Raw genomic sequence first — 14,756 nt, 5'->3', positions numbered from 1 at the left:
ATGAGGAGGACAAAAGTTCCCTTCCATAATTGCTCTGGGATCCCAATATCTGGCTGGGTTCCACCTCAGTTTAACTCTGATTGGAAATAGGGATTTTGGAGAGTAGCTGACAGATTTCTCTGCCTACCCTGCCAAAAAATTTTACAAGAGCTGTTCCTGCTTATCAGAGTTGACAGGTTCCCACTGACAGGAAACAACCCAGCTCTGCACTCTTACTGCTGCAATACTTGGCAAGAGGCAGAGGCAGGAAGAGCAGGATGGAATCTTGGGCAAAGACCCTATGAGAATGCTCCTTATCATTTCTACCCACAAGCCACCATTTCTCTGAAGACTGCCCCACCCCTAGCCATTCACTCCTAAATATTGCTGTGACCACAGGCGTCCTCCGTAATGCAAGGTAGAGACAACTGCCTTTGCTGTTGAGCACCAGTGGAACTTGCTAGGCTGATGAGCACCAGGTAAGCTCATTACTGCTGGGCCATTCACCACCGCAAGAAACTGTTGGTGCTGCGATGCCTGGTATGGATCTGGAAATCATACCTGCCGGCAAAATTTGCCTGGTCTTACCTTCCGAGTTGCTTGCTACAAGACTTTGGAACTGGCCATGTTCTGAGTTTGTTGGGATTTGGGGGTGTTTCTTTGGAATTGGCACAGCTTATTGTTTGCTTCTATATTTCCTTGGCCCTATGTGGTATTTTCTCTCTCTTGTCTCTGCCTTTTGCCTATAGAAACACTGTCTTCTGAGGTCAGCTACAACTCAGCAAAGTGCAATGTAACCCTAAGGGATTTGTGGATAAGGTGGGAAATGTCATCTATTCTAGCCAAACGTAAACAAAACAGAATAAATATGCAAAGGGTTCTGTACTCTTATTATAAAGAGTTGCCGGCTACAGTTGCATCATGACTTGTTGCTTGATTAATATGAATAAATCATTTTTAAAAAATCAATTGGCAAAGTGGGAGTCACAGCCGCCCTTTCAGAATGTCCACCTCACATATAATTAGCACCCTATGAACATTCCTAAATCTCCATGGATCTTGTTGTGAATGACTTATTTACTGATACAAATGTTTATATCCTGCCTTTGCATCACAGTCACTTACAAATACAAATAAATACCCCCCTAAAAGATAGTTCAATAATTAACAATATACTTTCCAAATGCCATCAGATAAAAACACTGTTATATAATCAGGAAAAGTCTGAGCAGATAAAGAGTTTGAGGCTGCAAGCCTATACCCACTTACTTGCAAGTAAGCACCATTAAACTTAAGGGGGCTTACTTCTGAGTAGACATGGATTACACTGTCAGGCTCTCTCTCAAGGCCACATAAGAGGGTGCCACATAAAGTCCTTGAGTGACGGGATTCAACTGAGATGAGGCCATCACTAAAAAGGCCCTGTCCTGGCTGCCCAGTACCCTAATCAACCTTAACGGCAAGCTAGAGAGCAAAACCTCTGAGGCCAACCTCAAGGTAAGTTCATGTGGGTGTTGGCAAAAACATTCAATGAGTGTACAAAGTAGGACTAGTGAGGGGTGTGACTCGGGAGAGTCTCTGGCCTAAGGAGAGTCTCAAGGACCAGATAGAGAGGCCAGGGGCCCTGTTTGGCTCCCAGTGCTGAGGTCCCTCATCCCTGCATTACAGCAGTGATTGTCATTGGTAAATCAGGATCATTCCATGGAGATAAATTATGTAATAAATTTCTGGGTCATGATTGCTGTGTATTACCTCCAGTACTGGAGGCAATATGTAAGAACATAAGAACAGCCTGCTGGATCAGACCAATGGCCCATCTAGTCCAGCATCCTCTTCTCATAGTGGCCAGCCAGATGCCTATGAGAAGCCCATGAGTAGGAACTGAGCATAAGAGCACTCTCCCCTCCTGCGATTTCTAGCAACTGGAAATCAGAAGCATGGAGGCAGATCCTAGCCATCATGGCTAGTAGACATTCATATCCTCCACAAATTTGTCTAATCCTCTTTTACAGCCATCCAGGTTGGTGGCCATCACTGCCTCTTGTTGAAGCAAATTCCATAGTTTAACTAGGCACTGTCTGAAGATGTACTTTTTGTTTCTCCTAAATCTTCCAACATGAGAGGCAGTGTGGTGTAGTGATTAAGGTGTTGGACGATGACCTGGGACTGGATGACCTTGGGCCAGTCACTGCCTCTCAGCCTTATGAAGACCCTTCTTGGAATCGACTTGAAGGCAGTACATTTACATTTTAAATCTTCCAACATTCAGCTTCATTGGATATCCACATAATTTTCCAGATTCAAACCCCCCTCATTTCCCAAAATGCCCGCAGGAAGGTTGAAAAAGTATGCCAGCCCTGGAACTAGCATAGTTGTTTCACTTCCATTTCATGTCAGTGAGAAAGAAAATAAAACAACAGGATGATCAAGGGAAATCATAAATGAAAAATCCTCTCCATTTTGTTCTTTAGTCAAAAGAATTTAAGAAGTGGCAGTTTCTCCACCACAGAATCTCCCCATCACCTCAATTTCTTTGTTTCTCTTACTCATTCTTTTTAAAAATGCATATTTGTTTGGGCTTGAGATTCAGACAAAACTTTCAGGGAAAGACAAACTCTGTCCATAATTTTTCTAATTATTCTAAACAAAGTTTTCACAACATGAACAATTCACACCAGTTATGAATGAGCAGCCACCCTAACGCAAGCCATCCATTCATGCAAGTCAACTCTATGTGCAGGGGAGGAAATGATCCCAGCAAAACCTCTGCTGACTCATCCTTCTTGGGCATCCCAAGCTTTGCAAACTTTACTCAGGGGTGTGATGCCACTGATGTCCTCCAGGTGAATTTCTTGTCCCTGGCCACGTCCAGTCTGTGGATCACAAGGAGCTTTAGTGTGCAAATTCTTCAGACAGAATGAATCTGAGGACACCCCGTTAGTGGAGATTTTATTCCGGCCACCAAAACCACTGGTGCTGACTGTTGCCTGCTCAGCATAGACCTGTTGATGACCCATTTCATCAGAGCGTGTTTGGAGCTTGAAGACTGCTTGGAAGCCCTTCTTGAAGTTCTCATTGAAGTAGCCATAGATGATGGGGTTCACACTACTGTTGGAGAAGGCCAGCCAGTGCGCAAAGGGGAACATGTAACTAGCCAAGAGATTGATGTGCAGCTCATCTAGCTTGGCATAGTCCGTGAGCAGCATCAGTGTCCACAAGGGCAGCCAAGACAGCATGAACAGCAAAGCCACTAGGACAAGCATTTTAATGACCTTCACTTTCCTTCTAGAAACTGCCGTATTGCACCGATCTTCACTTCCCACCTGGTGCTGACTCACTGGGCCTGAGGACCTGTACAACTTGAGCCCGATCCTGCCATACAGGACTGTGATGAGGGTCAGTGGGACAATGTAGATATGGGCAAAAAGCACAGTGGTGTAGACTTTGCGCATTTCGCTGTCAGGCCAGGCCTCGTAGCAGGAATACAGGGGGTATGCTGTGCTCTGATTGTCATTGTACACCATGTAGCTGTCCTCCTGCTGAGCCACAGTGAGCATGACAGCAGAGGGGCACATGATGGCAATGGCCAGGACCCAAATGATGGCAATGGTGTTGAGTGCCTGGAAGAGGGTGAGCTTGGGTTTAAATGGATATACAATGCAGTGGAATCTGAAGAGGGAAAATAAAAACATGTAAGTAGGAAACTGTTACCATGCTAGGCAGAAAGGGAACATAGAAAACCTCTTTATACCTGGTCAAAACAGAGCATATGGTGCAGGGGCAGTGAGGTGAGAGGGACTCAGCTGGCCCCAATGCCATCACTTTTTTTTTTTTAACAAAATGCACATCCTGCTTGATTGTAATAAAACCTCAATGCCGTTTACAAATAAACAAAACATTACCATGGTTGTTAGTGGTAAAAGACAGCCCAGAACAAGTCTTTAGAAACATTCAAAAATGAATGAAATCAACAAGAAGCTAAAAATAGATTAAAATTTATGCTACATGCCTGGATAGGCTTGCCTAAGCAAACATGTTTTCAGCAGGCAGCAGAAGGGGACAGCAAAGGTGCCCACCTGCTGTTAGTAAGCACAGCAGTAGCCTAGTGACACATTCAGAAGTGCAGGATCTCTTCATGTTAGTCACAGCCACCCCCTTCCCTCCTTTTTTGCTGCTGGGTTGAGAACAATATTGTTGTTAATATCTTCTCCCCCAATAACAAACATCCCTAGGAGCCAATCAGCATGAAAGGGGAGAGGGTTAGCCACTGAGAAGAGTCTTCTCAGTGGCTAACTCACCTCCTTTCACTCAGTTTGGCTCCAATCATCAGGAAAGGACAAGGAAGCATGTTAGAAGACTCTTCTCAGTGGCTAACACACTCCCCTTTCTTGCTGATTGGCTCATAGGATGCTGGAGACATAGGGACCCTGCTGAGACCCTGATCCCAAAAAAGTAAGGGATCTAAGACCACCACCACCCCCAAGACCCCAGAAGACTACACTATGACTAGGCAGGGAGTAATATTCATTTCTTACAAGTATTACGTGGCACCTATAACATGCTAGTTCATAGAATCATAGAGTTCAAAGGGCCTATAAGGCTATTGAATCCAACCCCCTGCTCAACGCAGGAATCCAAATTAAAGCATACCTGACAGGTGGCTGTCCAGCTGCCTCTTGAATGCTTCGAGGTTAGAGACCCCACCACCTCCCTAGGTCATTGGTTCCATTGTCGTACTGCTCTAACAGTTAGGAGGTTTTTCCTGATGTTCAGTTGAAATCTGGCTTCCTGTAACTTGAGCCCATTTTTCCATGTTCTGCACTCTAGGACAATAGAGAAGAGGTCCTGGCCCTCCTCTGTGTGACAACCTTTCAAATACTTGAACAGTGCTATCATATCTCCCCTTAGTCTTCTCTTCTCAGGGCTAAGCATGCCCAGTTCTTTCAGTCTCTCCTCATAGGCTTTGTTTCCAGTCCCCTGATCATCCTTGTTACCCTCCTCTGAACCTGTTCCAGTTTGTCTGCATCCTTCTTAAAGTGTGGTGTCCAGAATGGGATGCAGTACTCAAAATGAGGCCTAACCAGTGCTGAATAGAGGGGAACCAATATTTCATGCGATTTGGAAACTATGCTTCTGTTAATGCAGCCTAAAATAGCATTTGCCTTTTTTGCAGCCACATCACACCTTTGATTCAATAACAATTCCAAGATCCTTCTCTCGTGTAGTAGTGCTGAGCCAAGTATCCTTCATCTTATAACTGTGCATTTGATTTCTTTTTCCTAGGTGTAGAACTTTGCACTTATCCCTGTTAAATTTCATTCTGTTCCATGGCCCCAGAGCATTCATGGGAACTGCACTTGAACCTGTTGCAAATTTATGTATTCTGCCATTAGGGCAGGGACCCTGTGGCCCTCCAGATATTGCTCAACCACAACATCCATCGTCCATGTCCATTGGCTGTACTGGCTGGGCCTGATGGGAGTGAGAGTCCCAACAACACCTAGAATCCCACAGGCTCCCCATTCCTCCTTTAGGATCTCTCCCTCTTTCTTACCTATCCACAGCGATTGCCACCAGTGTGAAGACCGAGGATGAAACAGACATGCCTTGTGCGAGCCCACTCAGTTTGCAGGTGCTGTTGCTGAAGGGCCATCCTAGGAAACAGTAAGCAATGGGGCCAATGAGCCAGAATTCAGCAGACACAAGAGAGAAGCTAGGATGAAAGTACTTGGTGGTGAAAGAGATGCAGATGATTTTCTTGAAATCTGGTACTAGTTTATTAACTTTGCAAGTGATAATGCTGGAGAATGGCAACCGCCATCAACACATAGAAATCTGGGGCGGGGGGGGGGGCTTTTAGTAACTTTGTCAAATCGTTTTGAGGATGGGGAGTTGTTATGTTCATAGGCTTCTTTCTTGGATGTCCAAGATCTCTTTGAAATTATAATCAGTTTTGGAGAGAAAGAGAGGCTAGTTTTCCCTCTCTCCCTTGGGGAAATCTCATCACTATGTTCGTGGTCAGTAGCGCAGGTGTGGGGAACCTTCGGTCCTCCAAGTGTTCCTGAACTACAACTCCCATTAGCCCTAACCATTGGCCATGCTTGCTGGGGCTGATGGGAGCTGTGGTTCAGCAGCAGCTGGTGGGCCAAATGTTCCCCACACCTGCAATAGTGGATGATGCAGTGGGACGGAGGAACTTCCTTGACCTCCAGGCAGATGAGTTGCTGTTTACTGGTATAGAGAGGGGTGAGGCAGGCAGGAGGTCAGTACAGTGCAAACGCACCAGCGAAGCCAATCCTGCATTCCTGCCAGTATGTTTGCACTATGCTGTCCTCTCCACCACTCTGCTTCTCTCCCTGCTGGTAAGCAGCAGTGACTCATTGCTTTGGTGTTATGTGCCTTCAAGTCAATTATGATTTATGGCAACCCTATGAATCAGTTACCTCCAATAGCATCTGTCGTGAACCACCCTGTTCAGATCTTGTAAGTTCAGGTCTGTGGCTTCCTTTATGGAATCAATCCATCTCTTGTTTGGCCTTCCTCTTTTTCTACTCCCTTCTGTTTTTCCTAGCATTATTGTCTTTTCTAGTGAATCATGTCTTCTCATGATGTGTCCAAAGTATGATAACCTCAGTTTCGTCATTTTAGCTTCTAGTGATAGTTCTAGTTTAATTTGTTCTAACACCCAATTATTTGTCTTTTTCACATTCCATGGTATGCATAAAGCACATGGTATGCACCACATTTCAAATGCGTTGATTTTTCTCTTATCCACTTTTTTCACTGTCCAGCTTTCACATCCATACATAGAAATCGGGAATATGATTGTCTGAATGATCCTGACTTTAAGTGACTTTAAGTGACTGCTAAGTCATGTTAAAAACATCATTAGAAGCATCTTAAAAACAATTCCAATACAAATGCAGACTGGGATAAGGTCCCAACTTAAAAGGCTTGTTGTTCAGTAGGCACCAAAAAGACAACAGAGACAGTGCCTGTCTAATATTTAACAGGAGGAAATTCCAGAGGGTAGGTGCCAACACTAAAGGTCCGCTTCCTATGTAGTGCGGAATGGACCTCCTGATAAGATGGTATCTTTAGGAGGCTCTCACTTGCAGAGTGCAGTAATCAGTACAGAACAGATGAGGCGATCTTGCAGGTATCCTGGTCCCAAGCTGCATAGGGCTTCATAGACCAAAACCAGCACCTTGAACTTAGCCCGGTAGTAACTGGTAGCCAGTGCAATTCTTTCAGCAGTGAAGTGACATGTTGGCGATACCCTGCCCCAGTGAGCACATTTTGCAGCAGCTGCAGCTTCTGGACCAACTTCAAGGGCAGCCCCACATAGACTACATTACAGTAATCCAGCCTGGAAGTTCCCAGGTTACAACAGTGATGAGGCTATCCTGGTCCAGAAATGGCTGCAGCCATCTTATCAGCTGAAACTGGTAAAAAGGCACTCCTAGCCACTCCTAGTTTAGGGATGAGGAACTTGCTTCCTTCCAGATGTTGTTGGACTACAACTCCCATCATTCCTGACCATTAGCCACTCTGGCTGGCTGGAGTAGATGGAAGTTGGAGTGGAATAACATCTAGAGAGTACAGGTTGCCCATCCCTGGTCTGGGAGTATTTTCCTCTTTTCCTGTAAGAACATAAGAAGAACTCTGCTGGATCAGGATAAAGGTCCATTTGGTCCACAGCATCCTGTCCCAGAGTAGTGAACCAGATGCTTTTAGGAAGATCACAAGGAAGGCATGAAGGTGATATTAGAAGGTGATATAAACCTAGAGGCTGCTCTTAGGCATCATATAGCCACCGTCTCTTTCCCTTACCTGTGATTAAATTGTCAACTAGTGTGGTAGGAACACAGAAGATGCCCACCAGCAGATCGCTGATGGCCAGGTTGAGAATGAACAGGTTGGTGACAGTCCTCATCCTGCTGTTTCTCAGCACAATGCAGCAAACCAGGCTGTTCCCAACCATGCACAACGCAAAGATGAACAGGTAGGCGACAATGTAGACGGCTGCAATAGATAGCGAGTGCTGGTAATAGGGGGAGAAAGTCATGTTCCTTTTGGCATTTCCCAAGGAGGAGATTGTTTGGTTCATGCTACCTTCAGGAGCCTCCATAGCATGGCAGGAATTTGGCTCTCACCTGGGAAAAAAGAAAAGAAAATTACAAAAGTTAGTGTGGGTGGCTTAGATGAAACAAGGTACAAGGTACAAAATTTAGCTTCCTTCAGAAATGCCTCCATGCATTCACTTTACATGGGGGGGGGAAGCAGAGTCATGTCTGCTGGCCCCACCGGAAACATCATCAGCTCCACCCCTTATCCTTGGATGTTTTAGAATAAGGTCTGAACAAGGAACCTATACATCAGGAGCAGGGAACCTTTTTCAGCCCAAGGGCCACATTTTCTTCTGGGCAACCTTCAGAAGCCACATGTCAGTAGTGGGAGGGGCCAGAGGCAAATGTGGGTGGAGCAACAGAAGTGAAATTTACCTTTGTGCAATAGGTTAGCTCCCTCTCAATTCTCCATCTAGACAATCAAGAGGCATTATCAGAGTTCACGGACACTTTCCAGCCAGGCAAACATTGAGGGCGTGAAGCAGGGCTAGTCAGGGGTTTGGCTGAGGAGAGTTCTGAGGGCCAGATAGAGAGAACTGGAGGGCCACATTTGGCCCCTGGGGCTGGAGTTCCTTGCCCCTGCTGTACATGTACAGCTATATCAACATAGGTTTCTTCCATGTGATTGGCAGTCCTGCCCAATCAGCTTTCATGGAGGACTAATCATACACAATCAACTTCCATAGAGCGCTAATAATACACAATCAGCTTGCACAGAGTAACAATAATACACCATCTGCTTGCATGGAGCACTAATAGCACACAATCAGCTTGCATATGAAGTGCTAACATCCCATCAGCTGCACATGCTTAGGCTCTCTGTTCAGATCTTCTGCGGAATATGCAGAAGTCAGGGGTGGGTCCAGCATGGATGATGATGTTGAAGATGGAATGAGTAGCACACTAGGCTACTCCCTCCCCATGTGGAAGGATTTCTGAAAGGGGCTCTTGTAATTTGTCATGAAAGCATTGTTACAAGGCTATGTGAAGTCATGTTTAAGGTTACTATAGAAACTTTTTTTAGAAGAGGGAACATTCTGTCTCTTCATCTTCTTTTTAAAAAGGAAGACCACCAAGAGTCATCATCTCAGCTCAAGGACACATTTAGGCCAGGAAAAACACTTGAGGAGGATTCAGAGCAGGGCAAGGGAGGGACAAAACCTGGGGAGAGAGAAGGGGGTCTGGACAGACAGAGATGCCTGGGGGGGCACATTCCCCATGGCTGTTGTATACTTTGCCCAACTGAAGTCAAAAAGGCCATATGCACACCAGAAACATGCACATACATAGAGAATCCATTCTGTCTCTTTGTCTTTTGCCCATCTCATCCTGTACCTTCTCTTTCTCCAGTGGGAATAACTACAGAGCAATACTTTCAAGGTAGTTCCAGGCATGCAAATCAGTCACACATTTCCTCCTGCGAATGGTGAAGGGAAGTCCATAATCTGTGAACCATCTTGAAGAAGAACTGCCTTGTTGCCACTACAAGCAACAATAGCAACACATGTTTTAAAATCCATTAAAAAAAATAATCCCTCAAATTCTCAGTGGCTCCCAAATCCACCTTGCCTTGCTTACCCTTTTGTCAGCAATTGGTCTCAAAACTGCAGAAATGAGAGAGGTGCCTCTGGATAAGAAACCTGCCAAATGGCAGACCGATAGGTCCACAGGCAGACAACGGATCTGCGCAGGAGTGGCTGCGTCGCTCTCCTGGCTTCCCAGCACCACTATTTGCTGCTGGTTAGCAAGAGGGAGAGCTGGAGGGGCAAGGTGCAGAGAACTCAGCGTGGTGTGGCATGCAGTGGCAGGGACTGCTCCACCACCACACACTGCACCAAGCTCCCTACAACTCATCCCTCTCCCTTTTGGTAAACAGTAGTGACCAATGGTATTGGGAAGATGGGAGAGCAATGCGGCCCCATCCATGCTGCCCCAATGGCCGCTATGACTCTGATGAGAGGCTGGACTTGTCACTTATAATGCTCTGTTCTCTCCTCACTCTAGTGTTTCTTCTCCTTTACTCCATCAACCCCACCCTGGCATTATGGTGCTACAGTAAGCGTAGAGACATTACTTTCGCTTTCATCAGATACTAGTCTACAGCATTTTTTTTAAAAAAAATGTCTAGATCGCCAAGGCACCAGAAAGTGCTTCAAAGGTCCCAGCTTCAATTCATCTTTCCTCATATGGATCCTGCTATGTCTCCGACAAGCCCAAAATCCATCTCAGGCACCTTGCTTCACCTTAGGATTCATGCAAATCTGATGTGTCCCCCTACTTTTTATTATTAAATGATTGTGTTTCTTTTATTGTTTATTGTGTCCTGCCCTGCTATCTGTGCAGGTGGAAATCAGCATATAAACATTTTAATTAATTAGTTAATTGATTGATTGAAGTAGATAGTCAATAGTGCTGATGTTTATGGTAAGAGGGTTTCAACCATTCCACTATCAAGGACTGGCTTCAGGTTTGATGGTGCCCTGGGCAAAGCAACCTCTGTTGGACCCCTTCCTCTGTCGATGGGCTCTGGCAGACCTACGTGGCAGTGGTAATGGGCACAATAGCACTCCAAGCAACACTTGGTGGCTAGGAGATGTCATTTTGAATTTCCCATAATTCTTCAAAGTGATACTTCATTGAGGGTATTCTGTGAAATTAAAATGGCATCTAGTTGCTTTGAGCACTGGGCCAGAAAAAATACTACTACTACTACTACTACTACTGCAGGGGTGAGACCAGATGTGAGCAGTTGGCCCTGCTTCAGCACTGGGGCACTGGCAGCTGCCCAAGGATGCCAGGTACTGACACCAGCCCTGACACTGACACATGAAGCAGTGCCCATGGGGAACTGCTTTTCTGGAGCCTCTGAGGCTGTAATGTTGTCCCTGACTCCTGAGGACAGAGGTGGCACCCTCTGATGTACTTGCAAGAACCTGCCAAGATACGGACATTTGGCATGCATTGAAATGAGGTAAACAGCTTATTAATCACCAGGCAGGACATTAATTAGGAAAACAAGGACAAGAGGAAATGCATCCAGGAGTGCAGACATAATGCCCACCACAACCGGCATTCCATTACTGCTCTGTTTGTGTAATTAGCTTAAGCATGTAATGAAAGCAACTGGTCCGCTTTTATCTGGGGGAGGATGACATTCAGCCTTGTAATTATTCTCCTGTTTAATAAGCAGGTGACATGTCGGGGTTTTTTTTTTATCAGGCTTCCTCATTGCAGTCTCTGGGACTAAAAAAGCACATCTTTATCAGTGGGGATGAGGGGAGGAAGTGGCTGTCTCAGCTGTTGGCTCCTTTCTCAGTATTTCAAGGAAAGCCAATCTTTGTAAGGACGCAAAAGCAAGCATCCTTTCTTTTTCCTCAAAGGGGATTGAAGGCAGGTGGTTGAGGTGAAGCAGAGACACACAGAAGAATAAAAGGGCTTGTTCTCCTGGCAATATATATACAGTATTTATGAAGAAGCCTATACTTCTGCAAGCTGTAAGATAAGGTAAAACGCCTGGCTATTCAATTCAGGCAGGTGTGTGTGTGTGTACACACACCACACACACACACACACACACACACACGACTCCCCAGTTAGCATTGACCCTTGACAGGGTCTTTTCAGTCGCAGTTCCCCTTAGCGGAATGCCTTCCCTGGTGAGATGTGTCTGTCTCCCTCATTAAACCCTTTCAGGAAGAATGTCCTGTTTGCCTAGGCATGCTGAAGCTAAGCAGGGTCAGGCGTGGTCAGTGCCTGGTTGGGAGACTGCCTGGGAACCATATGTAAGCCACCCTGGGTTTGTATCATGAAAAGAAAGGCAGGATATAAATGTAATAAATAAATAGACTATTATTGGCATACCCTGAAATCACTGATTGGGAGAATATTTTTAATTGTATATAAATTAAATCATTGTCATCATCACTGTGTCTGGATCTATTCAGCAGCTAACTATGGCTCAGCTCATGTGGTGGGCATGACCCAAGAGTTTCATCCCACAGAGCCTTCTGCAACATCACCAATGACCCTTCAGCACATCTCTTGGAGTGTGCAGTTCCATTGTTCTCTGTGTCCCAATGAACACTAAGGGTATGCCCAGATTTATTAATTTTTTTGGATGGGGGTGCACGGGTGCAATCACTAATAGTTGCATGAGCAGAGGCTGGAGCAACGTGTGGGTTTTTAGATTAGAAAAAAAGTTAGAGGGGCATGAAAGATATAAATATAGAATTATATAGAGTGTTGAGGAAGCAGACAGGGAGAAGATGATCTCTGTCTCTCCCTCCTCCCCTAGTACTGGGACCAGGGGTCATCCAGTGAAGCTGCATGATGGGAGATGCAGAGCTATTGAAAGGAAAGACTGCATCACACAGTGCAGAGCTAAACTATGGAATTTGCCACTGCGAGATGAAGTGATAGCTGGCAATTGGGAGAGCTTGAAAAGGGGATTAGACAAATTCACAAAGGATGAGGCTATCCATGGCAACTAGTCATACGGGCTCGGTACTTGCAATACCAGAGGCAGTACGCTTGAGAACATGAGCAGGACAGTGCTAATATGAGGGAGGGACCATAGCTCAGTGGTAGAGCACCTGCTTTTGCACACAGAAGATCCCAGGTTCAATCCCCGGCATCCCCAGGTAGGGCTGGGAATGTCTCCTGTCTGAAACCCTGGAGTGTGTGCCAAACACTCTGGACACTACTGAGCTAAATGGACCAATGCTCTGACTCAATATAAGACAGCTTCCCATGTTCCTATGTTGCTCACGTCCTGCTTGTGGGCTTCCCATAGGCATCTGCTTGGTCACAGAAAGCTGGACTAGATGGGCCCTTGGTCTGATCCAGCAGGGCTTTTCTTGTGTTCTTAAGTGGCCAGTTCAGATAGTGAGCCTGTGTCCTTCATTTACCAAATAAATAAATAAATAAATATATCGTGGCATTGCCTGCCGAGAACATGTCAAATGAGGAGATGCATTTCTCCAGACACACAACAGCACAGGCCATGGAATTGTAGCCAATTCCTACAGCACGCTGACCCATCACACATCTGCTTCATAGATGCCCCTCATTCACACGTTGAAGGAAGCACCAGTGTAAATGCAGACAAGCATGCTTGCTGACCTCTCACGGGAACTGCTTCTTAGGGCCAAACTAAACGAGATGTGGCATCTCTGATTGTGGCTCAGTGATAGGGCACCTGCCTTGCACACAGATGGTCCCAGGTTCAGTCCCCCACATCTCCAGCTAGTGCTGGGAGAGACTTCTTGCCTGGAACCTGGGAGAAGTGCTACCAGTCAGTGCAGACAATGCTGAGGTAGAGGACCAATCCTCTGACTCAGTGTAAGGCAACTTCCTCTGCAATTACATTTCTGTGTTCCGTTTTGTCTTGGTTGAATAGCCGCCCAAAATATGGGGTGGGGGAATCAGGGCTGAGACTGTACTGTGTGGGGAGGGGTTACCCCTCCCCTGCAGTCCTGGTGGAAATTCTCCCAGCCAGCTGCCCACCCCAGCTGCTATTGGCTGCAAAAGGAAAGCTCCTGTCAGCTGATGCTATTTAACAAAGAAAGAAACAGACACATGAAATGCAAGTACCAACTCGAGCTATAAATTGTCCTGCAGTTAGTGTTGACCCTCTTCTCCCAGTAGCTCACTTCTGGGCTTGGCTCCTCTGTCCATCCCTCTTCCATCAGGGCCTTTTTCTTTCTTTTTTCCATTTGAAAGCAATCTTAAGGGCCAAACCACACAGGATTTGCTTTGCAGATGGCCCGTGAGTGCAGTGATTGTCCAAAGATTGCCCATGGGAGAGGCGTTGATGTGGATCAGGACACAAGCTTGGGGGGTAGGAGGTCTTTAACCCTTTGCACCCTAGTATGATCCAGATAAGGGTGCCACCCTTGCAATTTTCACGGAAGGAAAAAAAAGAAACCATCAAAGACCGCGAGATCTTTTTATCTTATGCAAATTGCCATTGTGAGGTCCCCCCTCTCCCAGTTCTCATCAAGTCCTAGGAAGGGCCATCGCTCACTGGTAGAGCATCTGTTTTGCATGCAGAAGGTCCAAGGTTCAATCCCCAGCATCTCCAGGTAGAACTGGGAGAGGCTCCCTGCCTGTAACCCAGGAGAGATCCTGCCGGTCGGTGTAGACAGTACTGAGCTAGATGGACCAATGCCCTGACTCAGTATAAGGCAGCTTCCTATGCTCCATAATGGGGGACAACTTCTTATCCTCCTTATTCGAGTCCTGATTCATGTAGGACCCCTCATGCAATATGAGTAGGAGGTGAGAGAGAAAGTATGTTTATGCTCAAAGTAGATTAAACGCCACCTGTAGTTTGGCCCTTAGTAAATTGATTTGGCAAATGGTCTGGAGTGGGTTTTCTGCCTTAGGTTGGCATCTCATCTGTATCCTTTCCAGCAAAGCCACATTCACACATGCCTTGGCAACATCCAGGTGAGGTCCCCGCAATGCACCCTGCATGCCTCTGAAGTGTGTTCAGAAACTCTGTCTAGTCCCCAAAATGCAGCTGCGAGATCCTTATCTAAGACTTATCATTTGCAGCATATTTCATTCAATTGGTTTATTTTTATTGGTATCAAGATTTATATAATGACTTATTGCTGAAGCCTCATGGTAGCTAACGACAATAAT

The 14,756-nt window shown here is 45.8% G+C and overlaps 1 protein-coding gene across 1 annotated transcript; it reads right to left on the bottom strand.

The window, feature by feature from the left end:
- Positions 1-2,753: 2,753 nt before the first annotated feature.
- On the bottom strand, positions 2,754-8,110 carry LOC133368759 (neuropeptide FF receptor 1-like). The gene is made up of 3 exons (XM_061593373.1): positions 7,813-8,110; positions 5,534-5,633; positions 2,754-3,648 (listed from the first exon to the last, which is right to left on the bottom strand). Exons 1-3 carry the CDS (start codon positions 8,108-8,110, stop codon positions 2,754-2,756), a joined length of 1,293 nt encoding a protein of 430 aa, XP_061449357.1.
- Between the last annotated feature and the right edge of the window lie 6,646 nt (positions 8,111-14,756).

This window comes from Rhineura floridana, chromosome 12 (assembly GCF_030035675.1).
Source record: "Rhineura floridana isolate rRhiFlo1 chromosome 12, rRhiFlo1.hap2, whole genome shotgun sequence".
Lineage (NCBI taxonomy): Eukaryota > Metazoa > Chordata > Lepidosauria > Squamata > Rhineuridae > Rhineura > Rhineura floridana.
Note: the sequence above shows the minus strand (reverse complement) of the source record. Positions and strands in the feature narration are given on the sequence as shown.

What these genes read in the sequence shown, in the direction of transcription:
- LOC133368759 (XM_061593373.1), bottom strand. Translation starts at nt 8,110, where the DNA reads ATGGAGGCTCCTGAAGGTAGCATGAACCAAACAATCTCCTCCTTGGGA. An exon ending in AGTTGACAATTTAATCACAG is followed by an intron (nt 5,634 to 7,812) that starts GTAAGGGAAAGA and finishes ACTGTTTCCTAG; the next exon opens with GATGGCCCTTCAGCAACAGC. An exon ending in GTGGCAATCGCTGTGGATAG is followed by an intron (nt 3,649 to 5,533) that starts GTAAGAAAGAGG and finishes TTCCCTCTTCAG; the next exon opens with ATTCCACTGCATTGTATATC.